At 36.1% G+C, this 22,679-nt stretch overlaps 2 protein-coding genes across 2 annotated transcripts; one reads left to right on the top strand and one right to left on the bottom strand.

Moving 5' to 3' along the window:
* Positions 1 to 10,655: 10,655 nt before the first annotated feature.
* Positions 10,656 to 17,076, top strand: LOC109179896 (carotenoid cleavage dioxygenase 8 homolog B, chloroplastic). The gene is made up of 6 exons (XM_019329376.1): positions 10,656 to 11,069; positions 11,935 to 12,678; positions 13,258 to 13,454; positions 15,748 to 15,937; positions 16,015 to 16,117; positions 16,722 to 17,076. Exons 1-6 carry the CDS (start codon positions 10,764 to 10,766, stop codon positions 16,865 to 16,867), a joined length of 1,686 nt encoding a protein of 561 aa, XP_019184921.1. The 5' UTR covers positions 10,656 to 10,763; the 3' UTR covers positions 16,868 to 17,076.
* Positions 17,077 to 17,266: 190 nt separating this feature from the next.
* LOC109179897 (probable transcriptional regulatory protein At2g25830) lies at positions 17,267 to 21,528 on the bottom strand. The gene is made up of 7 exons (XM_019329377.1): positions 21,212 to 21,528; positions 20,863 to 21,026; positions 19,758 to 19,819; positions 19,471 to 19,627; positions 18,760 to 19,034; positions 18,549 to 18,669; positions 17,267 to 17,721 (listed from the first exon to the last, which is right to left on the bottom strand). The coding sequence occupies exons 1-7, from the start codon at positions 21,312 to 21,314 to the stop codon at positions 17,626 to 17,628; spliced, it is 978 nt and encodes a 325-aa protein (XP_019184922.1). The 5' UTR covers positions 21,315 to 21,528; the 3' UTR covers positions 17,267 to 17,625.
* Between the last annotated feature and the right edge of the window lie 1,151 nt (positions 21,529 to 22,679).

Below are 22,679 nucleotides of genomic sequence, written 5' to 3'. Positions count from 1 at the left end.
GGATAAACAAAATTAAAGGGAAAAGAGAGAACAATAATCTCAAGAAACACAAACATGAAAAGCACAACAACAGACAAAAACGCGGGAAAGCCTATTAGGCTTCCCCGTTACCTCCCTCCACATGTTGATTGTCAATGTTCATCATCGCATCGCCCTCGTCATCAAAGGCCTCCGGTGGGTCGCCAAAGTGCTCCCCAGTGTCCTGCCAAACCGGGGATGGCAAAACCTCCCCGGAGTCACCGGCGTACACACGCGAAGAATGTATAACTAGTCCTCCTTTCTCGCCCCGGACAACCACGTGCTCCGTCTCCTCTGCCGCTCGTCTTGGTCTCTCCCCCGTTGACCTCCGTGTTCCGACCCCACTTGGTGATGCAATTGGTATAGCTTCGCGCACCGGCATGGGGTCATTCATGATTTGTTTCTCATGTGCTACAACATTAGGCCTACGGTGCATTGCATTTCTCTGTACATGAGTTACTGGTGAGCGTGGCTTCACTGGATCATCCGCACCAATCCGATCTGCTACTTGCGCCTCATCCGCTTCTTCTGTGGCCTCCATATTTTCGCCAACATCATCCACATCACCCTCCTCCATATTCAAAGGCGCAAACCGGGAAGCAGTCACCATCCTTCCCCGGCCACCTGCGCTGCCACCACCTCGGCTACTCCCACCCCGCGACGCTCTGGACTGTCCTGCTGCCTGATAGGCATATTTTACACTCATATTTTAGGTACATCTTTATAATATTTTTGCATTAGTTATTTATAATTATTTACTAATTATTTCATTTTAGGATTTAATTAATTAATTAGTATTTTATAGTAATATTTAGTTAATAATATATTTTGAGCCTAATTCCATATTTTCATTTTAATCCTAAGCAAATAAATCACTAACCACCCAAATTCTTAGAAGAAGACAAAAGAAATAAAACATTATATTAAACATTGTTTTGTTTCTTCAATTTGTATGCAGAATGAACGTACGGAGCAGCAGCAAATAGGACTTTGTCCATTTCGACGCTATTCGGACGTGCAAGCGCTTCTCACGGCATCATTACAAAATGGTCGAAGGAGTATGTTGTGCGGCACAAAAGTAGAAAATGGGTGGTAGGAAAATGATTGGAAAATATTTTTAGAAGTAGTATAAATAGTGTAGGTTTCCTATTGAAAATGGTTCATTCTTTAGTTCATTCTTCCCCTCTCGAATATTCTTTAAGGTTGTTATCAATGTCCATTTGCGGCTAATTTCTTGTTTGGTTTAGTGAATTGAAGTCCCGGAGTTCATAACGCTGTAAGGTTATTTATTTATTTTTATTATATAATTTTTATGCATTTGGGTATTAAATATTCTTCTAAGTTATTTGAATAGTTGCACCATTGAATTGCTAGGGAGGCCTACTAGTTATTTACTTGATATAATTATTTGCTATATTAGATAATGTTGTGCTACAAATTATTCTAATATTCAGTAGCAATTGGGTTAATTATTGACGGCTTAGTGATAATTGGACTCGGGAAGAATATTTTCCTAAATTAAATGCAACCGCTTGTGCTTGTGTTATTTAGTTTGTCGGTTTTCCTAGTTCCTATTGCTGCTATTAAATTAAATCTATAGCGCTTGTCTTAGGTTATTTAGTAGTTAGGGGTAATTAAACCGCTTGTGCTTTATTTACCTACAACTAAGGGAAAACAGAAATGAAATAATTTCACGACAAATATTCAATTGCATATTAATTACTTTATTAATCAATGATCAGTGTTGAATTCCGGTGGTGGATCTTTACTAACCAATGTCTCCTATTATAAGTGTTTTCGATATATTATTTTCACTGCTTTATTCGTTCAATTAAATTTCTTGTTTATTTAAATTCTCTTTTGTTTTATCTTTACTCTCGATATATTCCAAACCCCCCTACCTTTAATTTGAGCACAAAAGTTAAACTAGTTACTCCTCGTGGGATCGATCCTTACTCCCGCTACTACGTTTGTAAGGTTTTAATTTGGAAGCCTACGACAGCTCACCACTGCCGTCGGTCTGCCTCGTCGCTGAGGTGAAATCATCCACGATCCAAAAGGGATCTTCGGATCATCGGCTTCCTTCAAATGCGCATGTTGTCCAGTCGCACGGTCGTGATCCGACACGTCATTCCCCGCCTCTGCATCCGTTTCAATTTTCGACACTGGTTTTTTCAGCGAAGGACAGCTCTCCTTTGCATGGCCATAGCGCCCACATGAGAAGCAGATCAAATGGAGCCCTTCATAGGGCACATGTCGCACCTTTCCTTCATACGTAAATTTTGAAACAATAGGCTTGCACATATCAATCTCTACGCATATTCTAGCAAACATACCTCTGGATCCCATGCTAGTAGCCTGATCCACGCAAACTGCCCTCCCAATCCTTCTTCCCAGCTTCCGGAGAAAAATGTAGTCATAGTATTCCATGGGGATACACGGGATTCTTGCCCACACGATCATCTTCTCCGTCTTGTCGTTCATTGGATCGAAGTCGGGTTCCCATGGCTTAACAATGAGGTAATGGTCTAGGACCATCCAAGGCCCTTCAAATAAAGCAAATTCTAAGTCATCTACGGATCCGAACCTTACCAGAAAATATTCGTTGGGTAAAGCAATCAAATCCATGCTGCTCTTTGGTTTCCACATCGATGTGAGCCTCCGGAGCATGTAAGCATAGCCAACATGTCTCCCCATAACCTTGATGATCAAAGACTTCCTCCACGGCGCTCGGATCTTCTCCAGTTCCTCCTTTGTCAAGCGGATGGTTGGACAAAGGGGATCATCATCTTCCTCTGCCTCCAGAGTATCGTGGTCTGGACCTGCATCTACAAAGTCATCCAATCTGGTTGGATCACCTGCAGCCATGCCCGTCAGGCTTTCCACGTACGTTCGATTTTGGCCTTCCTGTGGACGCAGTGCATTCTGCAATTGTGGCGATCGCGTTCCCATGCAGGTCTGCATCATTGGGATCACACCAATATCCACCCTCATATCATCTACCGGCGTCTCCTGCACCATCACGATCTCCTGGCTCGCCAAAGGTGGGAAGTCTACGTTCGCCCTTTCCTTCTTGGATTTCTTGGTGCTACGCTCCAAGAGATCCAGATTCTCGGATGAGCGAGGTGACGAGAGCGTTTCCTGAGTTTCCATCGATGTTCCCCCTTAGCAATTGTATAGTATAATGTGAGTTTCACTTATAATAATGCAAATTTATCTTAAATTGATGCATGAAAAATTTCTGCATATTTGCTAAAATAAAATATTGTCCTATATTTTTATTCATTTAAACTTCTACTAATTTTTCAAATTGATGTTTTTCACCAAAAACAGTGGCGGATCCACATGGGTGGGTAGGGGGCCTTGGCCCCACCTCCAAAATAATTTACAAATATATATATATATATATATATATATATATATATATATATATATGTGTGTGTGTGTGTGTGTGTGTGTGTGTGTGTGTGTGTGTGTGTGTGTGTGTGTGTGTGGAAAGGTTCCGGTGCGGGTATAGCTTCCCGTGCGGTTAGATCTGAACCCTTAATCAAATCTAGATCAACGGCTCAAATCAATGAAAATTTAAAAAATAAAAATAAAAAAACGCGTGTCTGGAAGTAAGAAGCATAAGCTAAAAATGGCGCACCTTAAGTGTTATATCTTAAGCACAAACTCACTCACATTAAGTACAAAACTCACGCACATTAAGCACAACCTCACACACATTAGGCACAAAAACCCACGCACTTTAAGTATTAACTCACAGACCTTAAGTTTCAGCGACTACTGACATTAAGCACAAACTCACGCACATTAAGTACAAAAACCACGCATATTAAGCACAACCTCACGCACATTAAGCACAAAACCCACGCACATTAGGTATTAACTCACAGTCTTAAGTTTCAACAACTACTGACATTAATCACTAACCTCACACACATTAAGCACAAACCCTACGCACATTAAGCACAGACTCCACTCACATTAAGAACAAATCTCACGCACATTAAGCACAAAAGCCCACACGTTAAGTTTTAACAACTACTCACATTAAGCACAACCCCACGCACATTAAGCACAAAACTCACGCACCTTACGCACAAGACTCACGCATCTGATATACAAAACTCACGCACATTAATCACAGAACCGCTCACCTTAATTTTGACCTTGATGCAAAAATTACAAAATTGTCATCGCATTTTTTTTTTAAATTTTGGTAATCCTGGACGTTGATTTAAGCGAGATGAATGCCCCAGATTAAACCGCACAACTGCACCTGGACACTCTAACCGCACCAGAACCTAATTCTATATATATATATATATATATATATATATATATATATATATATATATATATATATATATATATATATATATATATATATATATATATATATATATATATATATATAATAGAGATAAAAATAATCTTTTGGCCCTTTTTATATTTTTTTATTTTTTAAAATTCTCCTACGTATATATTAAATAAGTCCAAAACACATATTGAAGTCTAAAATCACCAAATAAAGTTAAATAAATCAAGTAATCAAATCATTCTTTCTTTCTTTATGAACTTTTTTCCACTTAAAAAATCTCTAGAGTATATGCTTTAGTTTTAGTAGATGATTAATTAATTAGTGATTTATTATGTGTTTTTATTAATGTTGCAAAAATCCCGCCTAGGCAACGATTAATCGGCGCCTAGGTGCTAGGCGCTAGACAGCCGCCTAGCGTATCACCATAATCGATGGTCTAGGTGGCTGGCTGGCTAGGCGGCCGACTAGGTCGCCTAATTGCCGTATAGGCCGCCTAAGCACTGACCGACTAGGCCGCTTAGGCACCGACAACGCCGCCTAGATACCGACTATGTCGCCTAATCGGCCAATTAACTATTGTTCCATTCTTTTTTAAATGAGTTTTTTTCACTCAAAACAACATCATTTTGAGCAAAATAACTCTAAATTGTTCAAACTTTATATGTTTTTTAGGTTAATATTTAATATTTTAGTATTAACTATTGAAGTATTAAAATAGTTTATAATTATCAAGTCTTAAAAAATTAAAAAAAAAATTCAACAAATTTTTTAAAATTAAAAATTAAATAAAAAATACACGGGCGCCTGGGGCCGATTAATTCCTGCCTAGGCGCTCCTCGAGCGCCCGATGCGCGCCTAGCGATTTTTCCAACCATGATTTTTATTATTTATTTACACTTTTAGTACTTGCTAATTCAAAAGATTAGTTTAGAATTGAAAAAGCTAAAGTTAATGTTGATTCTTTAATTTGAGATTCTGAGTTTCGTCCTCATATCGCAAATTTTAGAATATTAAGTTAATCCGTAAAATGAATGTCAGTTAATTAACTAAAAAAAATGTTACCAAAAAAAGTAATTGACAACTTTACATATTGAAGTCTAAAATCACCAAATAAAGATAAATAAATCAAGTAATCAAATCATTCTTTCTTTCTTTATGAACTTTTTTCTGTTAGATTAGAATAAAAAAGTGACAAGCAAGATTAGAATAGAAGTACATTTATGTATATATTTTCTGTTATGTGAAATTATATAAAGTATCGATTGATATTGATGTCAATCTAATTTGTACAATTATTTAGTTTATAGGTGATAACACAAAGTATCATTAAAAATTATTATTAATAATAAAATAATATAAGTATAATCAATATTGATATTGACTGGCTTGTAAATTTTCGCGATAATTTTGACCAATCAGACATGATTTTTCTATCTCAACCCCTGACCAAAGAGATGTCGTTTTTCTCTTTAAAAAATGATTTTTCACCAAAGTAATATTATTTTTTTCCCCAAAACTATGTTATTTTTCGCTAAAATAATTCAAAGAAAGTTCTACATAATTTCTTTTAAAAAAATAATACCAATGCATTTTTTTTATTTAAGTATATATCTCATCCGTTCACTCTTTTGCCATAAACAAATGAGATCTATTCTCATTTCTCACAAGATCTCAACTCTATATATATCTTGTTTACTAATATATATATATATATATATATATATATATATATATATATATATATATATATATATATATATATATATATATATAAGTTAATTCCAGCAATGGTCCTCCGACTATAGTGATTTTCTAAAATTAGTCCCCGACTTTTAATTTGGACACTTTAGGTCCCTTGACTTTCAATTTCTTTCCAATTGAGGTCCTTTCGTTAGAATACGGTTCATTAAACTTTAAATGAAGGGATAAACTCGTCCTTTCACCTGCCTATGTATTATTCTTCGTATTTCTCCCTTCGTATTTCGCTGTTATACCTTGTAAACATCTCAATAATAGAGGAACGCACACACGAGTAGTCAGCAAATGGGGAACAACGAGGAACATTTTAGGGTTTTGACTAAGATTATCTTCATATATATCGCGTATACAATGGAGAAATACTAAGAATAATACATAGGCATGTGAAATGATGAGTTTACCCCTTCATTTAAAATTCAATTAACCGTACTCTGACGAAAGGACCTCAATTGGAAAGAAATTGAAAGTCAAGGGACCTAAAGTGTCCAAATTAAAAGTCAAGGACTAATTTTGGAAAATCAATATAGTCGGAGGACCATTGCTGGAATTAACTATATATATATATATATATATATATATATATATATATATATATATATATATATATATATATATATATGGGGATCAGGTGCGAGAGGGGCTTCCCGTGCGGTTGGACTCACATTAAGCATTAAACTGATGCACTTTAAGTACACAACGCACGGACATTAAGCACACAAACAAAATACCTTCAGAACACAAACTCACGCACCTTAAGCATAAAACTCACGCATCTTAAGCACAACCCTCATGCTCCTTAAGGACAAAATTCACGTACCTTAAACACAAAAACACACGCATCTTAAGTTTCAACAACTACTCACATTAAGCACAAACTCACGCACCTTAAGCACAAGACTCATACACCTTAAGTACAAAACTCATGCACCTTAAGCACAAAACTCATGCACCTTAAGTTTCAACAACTACTCACATTAAGTACACATTCACGTACCTTAAGTATAAAACTCACGCACCTTAAGCTCAAGCCTCACGCACCTTAAGTACAAAACACACGCACATTACTCACCGCACAACCGCACTGGAAACATGCACCCGCACTGGAACATAATTATATATATATATATATATATATATATATATATATATATATATATATATATATATATAATTAAGTTCCAATGCGGGTAAGTATCTCCCGTGCGGTTGATTAATGTGCGTGAGATTTGTATTTAGGTACGTGCGTATTGTGCTTAACGTGCGTGAGGTTTGTGCATAATGTGCGTGAGTGTGTACTGAGTTTTGTGCTTAATGTGCGTGAGGTTTGTACTTAAGACGCGTGAGTCTTGTGCTTAAGGTGCGTGAGTTTTGTACTTAATGTGCGTGAGTGTGTACTTAATATGAGTTGTTGTTGAAACTTTAAAGTGCATGAGTTTTGTGCTTAGCATGCGTTAGTTTAATGCTTAACATGCATGAGTTTTGTGCTTAACATGCGTGAGTTTTGTGCTTAACGTGCGTGAGGTTATGCTTAATGTGAGTAGTTGTTGAAACTTATAAGGTGCATGTGTTTTGTGATTAACATGCGTGAGTTTTGTACTTAAGATGCGTGAGGCTTGTGATTAACATGCGTGAGTTTTGTACTTAATGTGTGTGGGGTTGTGTTCTGAAGGTGTTTTGTTTATATGCTTAATGTGCATCTGTTGTGTACTTAAAGTACATCTGTTTAATGCTTAATGTGCTTCCAACCGCACGGGAAGCCCCAAATGCACCTGATCCCTTCCATATATATATATATATATATATATATATATATATATATATATATATATATATATATATATATATATATATAGTTAATTCCATTTTTTGTCCTAGATTTGGGGGTGTTGATCCACTTTCAGTCTTTTTTCTTTTTTTTTTAAAGAATATCATCCTTTGGTCCTAATATTATTCTGGCAGGACCATTTTTTATCCTACATCAACAAAACTGTTTAAATGACATTAAATACAAGGGCATTTTGATCTATTCAGTTCTAAGTGTTTGTTTTTTTTTTTTTCTTTTTTGGTCCTAGATTTATATGTGTTATTTTATTTTTAGTCTTTTTTTTTTCAAAACATCCTTGTTGGTGCTAACATTATTGTGATATGATCATTTTTTTGTCCTTCGTCAACAAATATGTTTAAATGACATTATTAACCACTCAAAATCCTCTTATACTTATACTTACATAATAGTCGATCATGTTACATTTTAATAGCAGAATGTTGGACTTGACCTTTTAGACGTCTACCTAACAATATATTGTATAGTAAAAATTTTAATACAAGCGGGCGCTTATAATCATAATAATCTAAAATTCCTAAAAATAAGTTATGATCTTCTAACCCCGGAAGAGGTGACCGAGTGGATAAAGCATGATTCTTTTTCCTACTAAAGGTAGGCATAGCTTGCCACAAAATTGTTTTTTTTTTTTTTAGTTTAACTTTAAAGTTCAAATATTAATATAATCATTTTTAAAAAATTTTAAAATGAAAAAAAAAAATCTTTAAATAAAATTAATTGTGATTTCAACTATTTTGAAAATAGAAAATAGAATTTGCACACACGGATACCCAAAAAAAAAAAACAAAAAACAAAAAACAAAAAAAAAAACAAAAAACAAAAAACAAAAAACAAAAACCAAAAACCAAAAACCAAAAACCAAAAAAAAAAAAAAAAAAAAAAAAAAGTCCAAACTGGTAGTTCAAATCAGAACCGTCGTCATTTCTGAAATCAGAACTGAAATTTTCTTAAAATGTCTCAGTTTTGGTTTATCATTTCTCTAAACCTTTAACCAACAGTTTAGAACTGCAGGAGAACTGTGGTTATTTACGTGAGACGGGCTCATTTCTCTTAAAACAATTCTATGAGCATATTTTAATTTTGATGACATCTAGAATAGTAGTATCATCTACTTTTTTCCTATTTGTTTAAAAAATATTTTTTATTACAAAGGAAGGAGGATACACACATATACAATCAATGCCTACAACCGAGATTCAAACCTTTGACATTTCCCACATAAAAGGGCAACCAAATACTAATAGACCACAAGCCACTTAGTGTTTAAAACGATATATAATTTCTATATATTGAAACCACAATGGTTAAAACATGCATGCCTCATCTTTTAATATTTTTAGTATTTGACATGATTACGAATTAATAACATAAAAATAAAAAAAAAATCATTTATAACTATGCACAGTAGTACACAAACTATAATAGGTAAGTTATGAGTGTCTCTGTATTTTGTTTTTTATAAGAAAAGGGATATCCTATATAGGCACTACTTGCCTCAATTGAGGTTTGAAGCTAACACCTCTCATTTAAGGGAGCAACTAGATACCAGTGAACCATAAGCCACTTGTGAGTATCTCTCTATTTGATTGTCTTGATTAGATCAAGCTCATAGACAATATTACATCATCGATCTACACAAGAAGATGCATGGAAAATAAGATAATTTTACAAGTTGTAATTAAATTGATTGACGGGCAATTAGTCAAACCAGGTTACTAACTTGAAAACTGTACCGTGAATATATCACAATAAAATATTTAATGACAGTTAAATAATATGTGACCATATATAGTTAGCTGCGCTAAGTTCTTCAAGAATATCTATCCTAGTACAATTGCCTATGAAACTATTATTTATAAAACAATTTCTAAATGTAAGAAGTGCATGTGACAAGGGCTCCAAACGCAACATGATTAACCAGCATTTAATGTTATAAACACGCACATGTTATCAACTTGGTTTACCGAGTCTAGCAACATCTTTGAATTGAACCTATTAGATTAGTTATTGGTCCATATTCCACCATTGATCAATACAATATAAGTGTGAGGTCTTTGAAGTTGGGGATTCATCCTTTTGGAAAGAATACAAGCTATATATATTGTAAAACATCAGCAAGCTTAGGTTTGAAAATATGGACAAAAACTAATTTTAAATTGCTCTATAATATATATATATATATATATATATATATATATATATATATATATATAGTAACATAATCAGGTATCTTAATATGCGAACTTTTAAAAGATTGCACCGCACTTACTATATGATTGCACTGTAACTGGATACAATTGCACCCCAACGTCCTCCAGATATGTCTGGGAATCGTAATGGTGCAATCATGTATTAGTTGTGGTGCAATCCTTTATAAGTTTGCAGGTTCACAGATTAAGGTTGGTTCTCATCAGATTATATATATATATATATATATATATATATATATATATATCTTCCACCACTACCAGCTATGGGAGAATTTTAATTGCACAGATTCACTGCAGGTCCATTCTCTGTGGGAGCTACAACTAGCAGCAGAGATTTTCCTGTGTGTATAATTAATTAATTGGTAATTATAACGCAATAAGCCTGTCTTCTTGCACAAAGGATTTCCATCAAATAAGATTCCATACAATCCCACCACCACCACCACCATATGCCACTCTTTTGTTGCTTCTATAAATACATCTTAGTATTATTCTAAAACCCTCCAAAAACAACATTCCACTTCGTATTCCTTGCATTATTTCTTGTACTAAACAATCCTCAGATCCTTTATTAATTGCTTCAATTCATCTCTCTCTCTCTCTCCCCCCCATGGCTTCTTCTCTTTCGCTTTCACCTGCCAATACCTGTGCGAAGAACGTGATCAATGTTCCTCGTTACTTTTCCGAGGAGTTGTGCTCTCTTCCGGCTGTTAAAGTCATTGGTGGAACCAGAAAGCACCGCCGCCTCGTTGTTTCCAACGTGGCTAGCCAAATGCCGGCTGCCGCCGCCGTTGCTTCGCCTCTGGACAGGGCGGCGGCCGAGGTGGAGGAGCGGAAGCTGGCGGCGTGGACTAGCGTCCGGCAAGAGAGATGGGAAGGAGAGCTCGTTGTTGAAGGTGAAATACCCAAGTGGCTGGTATGTTTTCTACTTGTGTGTGTATATATGTGTGTGAGATTCTGTATTCCTGTAGTGACGAATTGAGTCAACCTGTATTCAAAAAAAAAAAAAAAAGAGTCAACCTTGAATTTCTAGTTTTAGTAGATGAATTTATTAGTCTTTTCAATTTGAACCGATCAATTATGAACAATATAATAAATTGATTACCTCTTTGTGGTACTTTAGGGATTAGGGTCACATAATGGGTGATATATATTCGATGCAAGAAACTATTTTACATCCTACAACCCTCTCAAAAATACTTAACATTATGTTCCATGCATCATAAATAATACGGAGTAATCTCTAGGAATGCTCGCTTCCCTAATTGTGCTATGGTAGCAAACTATATATGCATGGTTATACAGTTAGCTCCGTAATCATAAGGTTGTCAACTACTTAATTATCTAATTAGGCGCCTTAATGGGTAAGTCAATTAATTGCAGAGATGAAATTGTCACAAAAGGCTGAATCTCATTAATGGCAATGTGCATGGGAGCAACCTCTCAAAATGAGAGGGGTTCCTTGTGCGAAAAGTGGGAGCAACTTCTTAAAATGAGATCAGCTCCTCTTGTGCTTAATGAGCAAAAGTTTGTCTAACTTTTGTTGATCAATTAAACCAGGATGTAGAAGCGCCTAGAGTGGGCGATTCTACCTTTTTGTCCCAACTATTTAATCAGGCTTATTAGACTAGAAATTAATGACTTTTAGTCTAATGGTTAAAAGAAATTTCTAACCCAAGTTTTAATAAGTCATTAATTACTTTTTTTTTTTAATATTTTGTTTGTACTTGTACATACTAATTAAGTTGGATTTTGTGACATTGGCATTTGGCAATATGCAGAAAGGCACGTACGTAAGGAACGGACCAGGTTTATGGCACATAGGGGACTACAATTTCCGGCACCTTTTCGACGGCTACGCCACTTTGGTCCGCCTATACTTCAACGACGGCCGCCTAACAATGGCCCACCGCCAAATCGAATCCGACGCATACAAGGCGGCGAAGAAAAACAAAAAGCTTTGTTACCGTGAATTTTCCGAGGTGCCCAAGCCGGACAACTTCCTAGCCTACGTCGGAGAGCTGGCCAACCTATTCTCCGGCGCCTCTCTCACCGACAACGCCAACACCGGCGTCGTCAAACTCGGCGACGGCCGCGTGGTCTGCCTCACGGAGACCATCAAAGGGTCAATCGTGATCGACCCGGACACGCTGGAGACCATCGGAAAGTTCGAGTACGATGATTCTTTGGGGTTTCTGATCCACTCCGCCCATCCGATCGTCACCGATAGCGAGTTCTTGACGCTGTTGCCGGATTTGATTAACCCGGGATACGTTGTGGCGAGGATGGAACCGGGTTCGAATGAACGGAAGTTCATCGGAAGGGTGAATTGCAGAGGTGGGCCGGCGCCGGGATGGGTTCACTCTTTTCCGGTGACGGAGCACTACGTGATCGTGCCGGAGATGTCACTTAGGTATTGTGCACAAAATCTACTCAAGGCTGAGCCCTCTCCTCTCTATAAGTTCGAGTGGCACCCTCAATCTAGAGCTTTCATGCATGTCATGTGTAAATCTAGTGGCAAAATTGTAAGTCATCATCACTCTCTCTCTCTCTCTCTCTCTCTCTACACACACACACACACACACACATACACATATATATATATATACACGTACTTACATATTGCGAACATCAAATGCTTATCACTATGTCAAAAGTTATAACTAGTATGAAATGGGTGACTTATTTCATTACACTACACCTTGTGATAGCAGATGCTAGACTTGATCATTGAGCTCCCTCAATACAATTTTTTTTATTTTAGCCCTAGACTTTGGTAATATTTTCACCTATAGTCCTCGATTGATTATATTTTTTCACTATAACGCAATCTTTTTTCTTTTTTAATTTGGCACTATTTGATAACATAGTTAGCTTATCAGTCAATTTTGGTTTATTTGACCACTATTAGCTGTTTGATTCGGTTAAATAGCTAATATGAGTGTTTGATTAATTAATTTTTTGTAACAACTTATTGCTCCAAAACACTAAAATTCAAAAAGTTGCTCAAAATAGCTTTTTGATAACCTCAGAAAATTCGAATTCACTAACTCAATCAGCTAACATTTATTTACCAAACACCCCTTTTGTCTTTAATGTGAAAGGTGGCAAGTGTGGAAGTTCCATTGTATGTAACGTTCCATTTCATAAACGCATACGAGGAGAGAGACGAAGACGGAAGGGTAACCGCCGTGATCGCCGATTGCTGCGAGCACAACGCAGACACAACCATCCTAGACAACCTAAGGTTGCACAATCTCCGCTCATACAACGGCCAACAAGACGTCTTGCCGGATGCAAGGTTAGTTAGTCTATCCCTTCAAAATAACGGCCTTGTTTGGTAAAAAATTGGCCTATAGGCTAATTTTGACTTATTTGACCACTATTAATTGTTTGATTTAATTAAAATATCAATACAAATGTTTGGTTAATTAGTTTTTTGTAACTTTAAAAGGCTAAAATTCAAAAAGCTACTCCAAGCAACCTTTTCAATTAGCTTTTTGAGAAAATAAATTATACCAAACAACTATCAGCTAACAGCTAATTTACCAAACACTTTTCTATAACCAATTAATGTTATCATTATTTATACCCTCTAATTAACACAATCAGCTAACTGCTAACAACTATCAGCTAACAGTCATTTTACCAAACAGGGCCAACATCTTTTAATTTTCGTGTCCTAGAGCAACCTCAATAGCAATAGTTTTTTTTAAAAGGTTTTTTAGGTGCCAAACTAAGAGAAAAGATGGGAGGGAGGAAAAAAACAAAATAAAACAAAACCAAAAGCTGAAAAGTAAATTTTTAAAAAAAAAAAATATACAAATCAACGTGCTCAGTTGGGAGTGCCTGAACTGGGCGCTAAATGTGCGCCATACACGCACAAAGGCAGTAGACTTCTGCCATCTCTCTCTTACGAGCCCCAAAAAGAACTTGGGTCTTGTAGGAGAAAGAATCTCAAAAAAATCAAGTTTTCCATTTGTGTAAAAACTCAGATCTTGATTTCTTTCTTCATAAAAAAACTGAGTTAAAACTCCTATTGGGGAGGCTCATAAGAGTCCGGGTCAGTCCAATTAAGTGACAAAGTTTTGGTCATATTGGTCACTCATGCCAACCAAATTAATTATATAAGATCTTATTTTATGCATTATCAGTTTAACTATATGATCATCACCAGATCAGAAATTTAAATTCCTACTCTTGAATTAAATTATCCTAGTCATATTTTATACAAATGAAACTTGCTATAATCGTCTGATTTTGTCAGTAAATTATTGTTGTGGTCTGTTAATAATTTGGGAAGAAATCACTGTCCTATATTACTTAATTCATACTATACGTAGCTTTCAGAGTTGTACAAGCTGCATGCATGGATATATATATGCTGGTTGAGACAATTTGTTTAAACCAAAAAACACTATTTTGTCAAACACCTGACATCACTTCTGTGGGTAAACTCGAAAACATTGTCTGGTCCATCACGATGTCTTATATTCTTTGTTTGTTTATCTGAAAATGGCAATATGAAAATGAAAGATTAAAAAAAAAAATTGTAATAGGTATAGCTTGATTATAATTATGATATGAACTAGGTATATACGATATTAAAGTATAAAAATATTTACATACATTTGTTTGGTATTGATTGTCGAAAAGTAACGTGATTACGTTATCATTAAATATTACTCCGTACTTGATTGTCAGTCGAATTCACCTGAAAATTTCTATTTTTCATCCTCATGCCTTGAAATCATCAACTTTTTTACATTCAACCTCGAGTTAAGGAGCATGTGGTTCATGTTATTTCTTTGAGCTATATTTTCAAGTCAAAACAAACTTTAGAATCTATTTTATGATCATTGTTGTTCCCAAAAAGATTCCCCAACGCTCCAGAGTCCAGCCCGCATATAGGAAGATTTAAATTGTGATAACTCAACAATTCAAATGAACACAGAAGCTAGATCATTATTTCTGCGCACAATGAACCCCTTCACTTTGAGAGGTTGCTCTCACACTGGCACTGATGAGACTTGATCCCGAGTCATTGTTTTCAAACTTCACTTATATGACCAACTGAGCTACACCACCACTAAACCTACTTGAGTTAATTAGCTAGTGTGGTAAGGGGAGAGTATGTGGATTTAGTAGTTTCTGCCTGCCTTTTACTCTCTGTATGTTGATCTGACATGCTCTAACTGATTCAAGAAAAAGCATGTCATAGTTTTCATTCATTTATTGATATTTCTTCAATAAAATCTGAACATATGTCGAGAGTCGTACTTATAAAAGTATACTTGTCATTTTCCTTTAAACATGATGATTTTATTCTTCTCCCGAAATGTTGAATCTTCAACCCTAAGGGCCCCCACACCTCGGCCCGACAGAGCATTTGAATGTAAGTCACAGTGACTCAATGACTCAATAGACATGGCCAAATGTCGATGCGTACAAAATATCTGTCCACTTTGGGTATAATCCCCATACTGCCATTGCCGATGTTTGAACATTGGTCTCTTCTCCCAAATACTGTCTACTGAACCAGTGAACTAAGCCCGTGAGAGATTCACAATAACATGATGGTTTTATAATGATAGGGTTGGGAGATTCACAATACCATTGGATGGGAGTCCCTATGGGAAGTTGGAAGCAGCCTTGGATCCAAATGAGCATGGCAGAGGTATGGACATGTGCAGCTTTAACCCTTCATTCTTGGGCAAGAAATACAGATATGCCTATGCCTGTGGTGCTCAGAGACCCTGCAACTTTCCCAATACCCTCACAAAGGTATATATAAAATTATGTCTTAAATCAGGTGATAACTTTTCTGTTCTTTGCATCTAACCAATGACAATATGTTGCAGATTGACTTGGTTGGGAAGAAGGCAAAGAACTGGTATGATGAGGGCTCCATACCCTCTGAACCATTTTTCGTGGCTCGCCCCGGTGCAACGGATGAGGATGATGGTAAGGGAATGCATGTATTAAAACGATATATATACATAGTCAGACAGTTGACTTGGTAACCACAAGGTTACAAGTTCGACTCTCATCAGGAGCGGCTTATCAGCCTATTCTTAATTTGAGTCGATCATCTATGGACAACTTAGGCTGGTTTACCTCCTTGTGGTACTTTGCCGGCTATAGTTACAAGGCGGGGTTTACACAATGCACACCCTCAGGTCCTCAGGTAGTGGCTGCAGGTTTCCCTCGTCACTTAAAACAAAATGATGTATATGATTAAATGTGTAGAAGGGCAATTTATACTTATAGTCCTCAACTATCATTTCTTCCGCTATTAATCCTTCAAATTTGAATTCCTTACCAATTTTAGTCCTTCCGACAAGTTTTTTGGCCAAACATCACCTAAATGGCTGAATTAACTGTTTTTCAAGTGATGTTTTGCCAGCAAACTCACCGGAAGGACTAAAAGTGGTAAAAAATTCAAAGTCAAGAGACTAATAACAATGAAAAACACAATAGTCATGTGAAAATGTCACAAAAGCTGAGGGACCACAAGTGGAGAAAACTCATACGTAGAAATACTAAGAAGAAAGTATCAACTATGCAGGTGTGGTGATCTCGATGATAAGCGACAAGAATGGAGAAGGATACACCCTAGTACTAGATGGATCGACATTTGAAGAAATCGCAAGAGCAAAGTTTCCCTATGGTCTTCCTTATGGACTGCATGGATGTTGGGTTCCAAAGAAATAAGGAGCGAGCTATATGGACCAATATAAAACGAATAAGAACCTGCATCAGATGATACATATATCATAATTATGTATGTATCATGTATGTATATATAGCGTGCCATGTAATATTCAGCAAAGAATGTAATAGCATGTAGGCATTGTTTAAAGCATAATTTAAGTCGAACTATGAGCAGTTAATGAAATCGAAGTTTCTATTATTGTGCAATATAGTTGATTCAGTAGCACCCAAAATCTCGTGATCAATACAAAATCAGTATTGAAGCTAACATATTACCACTTTGAAGAATAGAGATAAAGGAAATCGTAGTGTGTGAGAAAGAACATACCTTTTTCCGTGTTTAGGACTCGGAAATGGTCTCGAGGCATCACTCGAGCAATTCAGCTACAAAGACGAATCTGGGAAATCATCAAGCAGTTCACTTCAAATAGCGTCTCTTTAAATATTGTTGATACAGAAACAAATAAAATTAAAGATAGAGTACATATTATTGAGAAGTAATTAATGTGTTTAAAATGCTGCCCCCTCTCAGAAAATTGGGCAAATCCGTATTTCTATTATCAATTAGTATGTGGTTGTGATTGTAAGTATAAACGCAAAAAGAATACATGTCCCAGTAAGTGATGACCCGCAATCTCAGATTTTCTCCTCCGAACAAAGAACTATCACAACAAGCTCGCTCTTTTACTTCATGGAGAATGTCAAGTGCATAATGCCAATAGCCCAATGACACTCCGGTTTAACACAACACTAACTACCTAACACTTCTGATCTGTATATACAGCATCAACATCGTCTAGCTCGAGTAATTTAGAAATGAGTTCTTTGTTCAAGTCCATCGCCTCATCATCAACCTGCAATCAGAAAACGTTGGGCATCATATACTGTATCAGAAAAAGTCGGGCCAAAGCCTAAACCTAGGGATGTCAATCAGGCTAGCCCATTCAGTTTCGGGCTTATCGGTTTTTTTTTCTGGCCGGCTTTAAAATTCTTGGCCCAAAACCTAAAACCTCAGGATGCTAATCGAGCGGGCTCAACTAAAACTTTTGATATTTTCAAATTAACATTATAAAAATTAACATTCTAAAATTTAAATTTTAACAAACTAGCGCATTTACACTAGTAAATATAAATTTATACATCATTCAATCAATCTAAACCTCCATTTCCAAATTCCAACTACAAATAATTAATATATATTTACACTATAATATAATAATTATAATAAGTTTTTTTTATTTAATTTCATAAAAATATTTTATTTTGTAATAAATTTACTACGGAGTAATATATTTACTAAAATTTTATTTAAAAATTTAATAAAAAATACTACATATGAACTTACATATAAACTCCATATATATGTTGTTCCACACCACTTGTGAAACAAAGAATAGCCTTAAGTGGCTCGGGCTATCAAGCTAGCTCATTCGGGCAATTGGCTTATCGGGTTGATTTTTTATCAGGCTAAAATTTTTTCAGCCCTATCCCTAAAATTTTTCGGGCTAAGATTGACATCCCTACTAAACCCCATGAGTAAGCAAGGCTACAGGCTTGGTTGACATACAAAAGCTGTCAACATTTTTGGGATGTCCAGAAAAAGTAAATTGTGCCATACAATCAAGAATAAGTAGCAGTATCAGATAAAAAGAAAGAAAATGAAGCAATCATGTTCGCATACCTCAATCGGAGTTATAGGAAGTAGCTCGGAACCATTATCAGGTTCGAATTTTATTCCCTCCTCACGTAGCTTTGATAAAATAGCCGAATAGTTATCTGTTGAAGTCACAACTTTGTAACACCTGCAAGAGAAGAAAGTTATGTTCCATAATTTAAGCCGGGATGTCCAAGAACCTTCGATCCCAAAGATCTCAGTGACAAACCGTTCATACCTTGACATATCTTCTTCTGTATCTTCCTCATCGATCGAAGGTTCAATGACATCTTCGGCACCAGCATCTAAGGCAATTGTAAGGAGATGATCCTTGTCGACATCAGCGACTTTGACATTTACAACACGAGCTCTTCTGAACTTGAATGCAATGGAACCGGGATCGGCCATCTTTCCACCGCAATCCCTCACGACCTCTCTAATGAGTGCTATTGACCGGTTTACTTTGTCTGTTAAGACCTCAACAATGATACCAACTCCGCCATAACCATATACCTGAATTTGACCAGGGATCAATTTTTTAGCTTAGCAAGTAGCCCTTGCTTGAGTTATGAAAATAAATACATTTAGGCCCTGTTTGGTAAAAAATTAGCCTATAGGCCAATTTTGGCTTATTTGACCACTATTAATTGTTTGATTTAGTTAAAATATCAATATAAGTGTTTGGTTAATTAGCTTTTTGCAACTCCAAAATGCTAAAATTCAAAAAGCTACTCCAAGCAACTTTTTCAATTAGCTTTTTCATAAAAGAAATTATACCAAACAGCTATCAACTAACAGCTAATTTACCAAACACTTTTCTACAACAGCTAATGTTATCAACTAGTTATACCCTCTAATTAACACAATCAGCTAACAGCTAACAGCCATTTACCAAACAGGGCAATAATAATAAAACAAAATAAAATAAAAATATAACTTTTTTGAGTACCTCATAGACTTTCTCAATGTAAGCCTCTTGACCCTTCTCTGACGCTCTCTTAATGTTTCTCTCCAATATGTCCTTAGGTATATCAAGCTCCTTCACTTTCTCGAGCAAAGTAGCCAAAGCCGTATTAGATATAGGACTAGGACCGCCTTTCTTAACCCTGGCAATGTAGGACAAGAAAATTCATCAAAATCACATACACAAAATTCCCGTAACTTTAGTAGCATAGTTCACTAGTACTCATTTCAGCTCTCGGGAACCACAAAGACGGTAAAGACAGATTAACTTACGCAGACACAACTTCCTTCCCGAATTTTGAATACAACTTCGTTTTCTTTGCATCCTGCGCTGTCTGTATTCAAGACATGTTTCTAAAAGTCACGTCAAAATGGAAATGAAAATAAATACGAAATAATATTATCTCCCACTTAATGCAAAGAATATTACGGGTACAATTGTTTCATAAGACATCTCAATCTGATAATAAGTCTATTTATTATTTTAATTGCAAGCAAACACACAGCATTTAAAGATCAGTAGACAGCACATACTTCTTGAAAATAATCATAAGACACAAGAACTATTTAAACCCAGTCACTCAATTTCCTTACATAACAATACAACTAGCTAGTTGAGGCATTACGAAACTGAGAAATTTGGTTTTGAGGTAAGTTTGACTAAAATATCTAGATACTGCTGCATTATTGATTATCAACCAACCATAACATATGATTATTATGCATTAGAACCAGTGTTGTAAAAATCGGCCTAAGTGGCTGCCTAGGCGCCTACCAGGCGCTAGGCACCCCTAGGCCGAGGCAAATTCAACCCTAGGCAGTTTTTAGTCGGCTGACCGACTAACTGGCCGACTTGGCCAAGTTGAACGCCTACCTCGGCTGAGTTGAACGCCTACCTCGGCCGAGTTGAACACCTAACTGGGCCGAGTTGGGTGCCTAACTCGACCGAGTTGGGGGCCCTCATCTTCTAGATTTCTACAGTCATGTACTCAACTAACCCTCTAATATATGCAGCTGACTAGTTTGGGGGTTATAACAGTCTAACAACTCCTAACCCTAAGTGGGAAAAGTGGAAAAGTGAAGACGATATACTCGGATTATAACAGCCTAGGCACCGCCTAGGTGCTCTAGGCTCTAGGCGATAGGCGCCCCCGAGCGCTCAACTAGCGCCCCCGAGCGCTTTTGCAACATTGATTAGAACATTCAATATCAGAAATATTGTAGCAAGATTATGCACAATAATCAGAATTCTATGCCCAAAAAAATGTGCATTATCCAAAGCAATAAATAAGAACTATACACATGTTATATACAGAAATACAAAACAGATACATACACATCAGTACATCACAAGCATAGGAAGTGGACAAGTTGATACCTTTCTCCCAGCAATTTTGCAAGAGCGCCTGCCCATACATAGTGGCACACAAGTCCAAATCTTTCTCATAGAATTCCCAGGTTGGAGCTGAAACTGAGACACCAATTTCTCAGAAGATGAGTACCAGGAAGAGGATGACAGTTTGATCTTCAACACTATGGTACCTGAGCCACAGAACCTCAAACAATCAAAACCCATCTCTTTCTCAAATCTCAATCACCCCCCACCCCCTCAAAAGCAAAACCGAAAATTAACCCCCCAAAACAAAAATCTAATCTTTAACTACTCTGCTACGAGCGCACACAAAAACATACAGCATGGGGATGGTTGGGGGGAGCATGGAGTTTACTTTGGAGAGTGAAGGAGCAGCATGGTTTAAGAAAAACCCCATTGGAGGATCTGTAGAGCAATGAACCAAAAGCGCGGACTGAAGAATATGAAGAAAACGCCATCTTTTTCGGTGTTTTCTTGAAATTGGGTCTTTAATCTTTATACTTTTTTCTATTTCTTCAAGATTTTGGCACTGTAGTGTAGTTGTTGGCTTGTTGGTCGAAGCTCCAAGGATTGATGAGAATCGCTAATGGGGTGGCGATGTGCGTTTCGGGAAATTTACAGGAAGCCCCCTCCACTAATGAAGCTATTATCTTCAACCTCTAGTCATTTGAAACATTAGATAAAAGCCCTAACATTTTCTCATCTTAACTTATTTAGCCCTTTGGTTACTGAAAGGGCGTTTTGGGTTTCGGTTCGGTTTTTTTCGGTTTCGGTTTCGATTTCTGTTTCGGTTTCGGTTTTTCAATTTTAAAAAAGTTAAACTATTCGGTTTAACATTAGGGCTCGGTTTGGTTTTGATTCGATTTGAAACGGTTCAATTTCGGTTCGGATTTAATTCGGTTCGGTTTAAGATCCCCAAATTTCAACATTTCCTAATTTTTCGAACATACTACCAAACAATATATATTCACATAATCCAAATTCAAATTCTAAACATTATATAACAAAATAGCAATCCAAAATTCAAACACAATACTAAGGCTGTCCTTAACCCAGAAATTTTAACAATTGCAAAGTGACATGGCATGATTATGTGTAAAAAAAGTCTTTTTTTAAATTGTTTTTATTTTCCACATGTCTTGCAAGCTTTTTGATTTAGAAAACTTGTTAAGTACAATGACAGCTGCCAAATGGCAGCTTTGGCAGCAAAACTTGTACGTTTTTTTACTTTATCTATTTTAATATTATTATTATATATGTATTTGTTTATTTTATTGAAAGTGGGGTCCATTTTTAAAAGTGGGAGAGTATTGTAGGGATGTAGAGAAAATAGTTGAAGAATTGCAAATTTGATGATGTGTGAGTGGGACCCATTTTAGAAAGTGAGAGAAAATTGCTGGGATAAGGTTAGCCTAAGTACTAATTACCAAACATCAGTTAAGGTTTTTGCACAACTGACTCTTCAGTTGGTTCAGTTGGAATATTTTTATTGATAAGATAAATAATCATCTATCTGTATAGTTGATATTAAAAGAACTAGTGTCAATTACTATATAGTTAATTTTTGGACACAATCTATCATTTCTAATGCACTCGAAATATATTCCAGTACTAGAAAATAATTATAGTGAACTGGAAATCAAAATTAGAATGACTGTAAAGCACATTAAATTTATAGAAAAACATGAAACTAAGGAAAATACTGAATATTATAAATATAACTCAAGTTAGATATAATTGTGAGGTAAATAACAATTGCGACAAACAACAAAAGTGCAATGTAGAAAACAAGTTATAAAGAAATCAAATAAAAAATGTAAGGT

Source organism: Ipomoea nil, unplaced genomic scaffold (genome assembly GCF_001879475.1).
Source record: "Ipomoea nil cultivar Tokyo-kokei standard unplaced genomic scaffold, Asagao_1.1 scaffold0980, whole genome shotgun sequence".
Lineage (NCBI taxonomy): Eukaryota > Viridiplantae > Streptophyta > Magnoliopsida > Solanales > Convolvulaceae > Ipomoea > Ipomoea nil.
The sequence above is the reverse complement of the archived record's forward strand: the minus strand, read 5'-3'. Positions and strand labels throughout refer to the sequence as shown.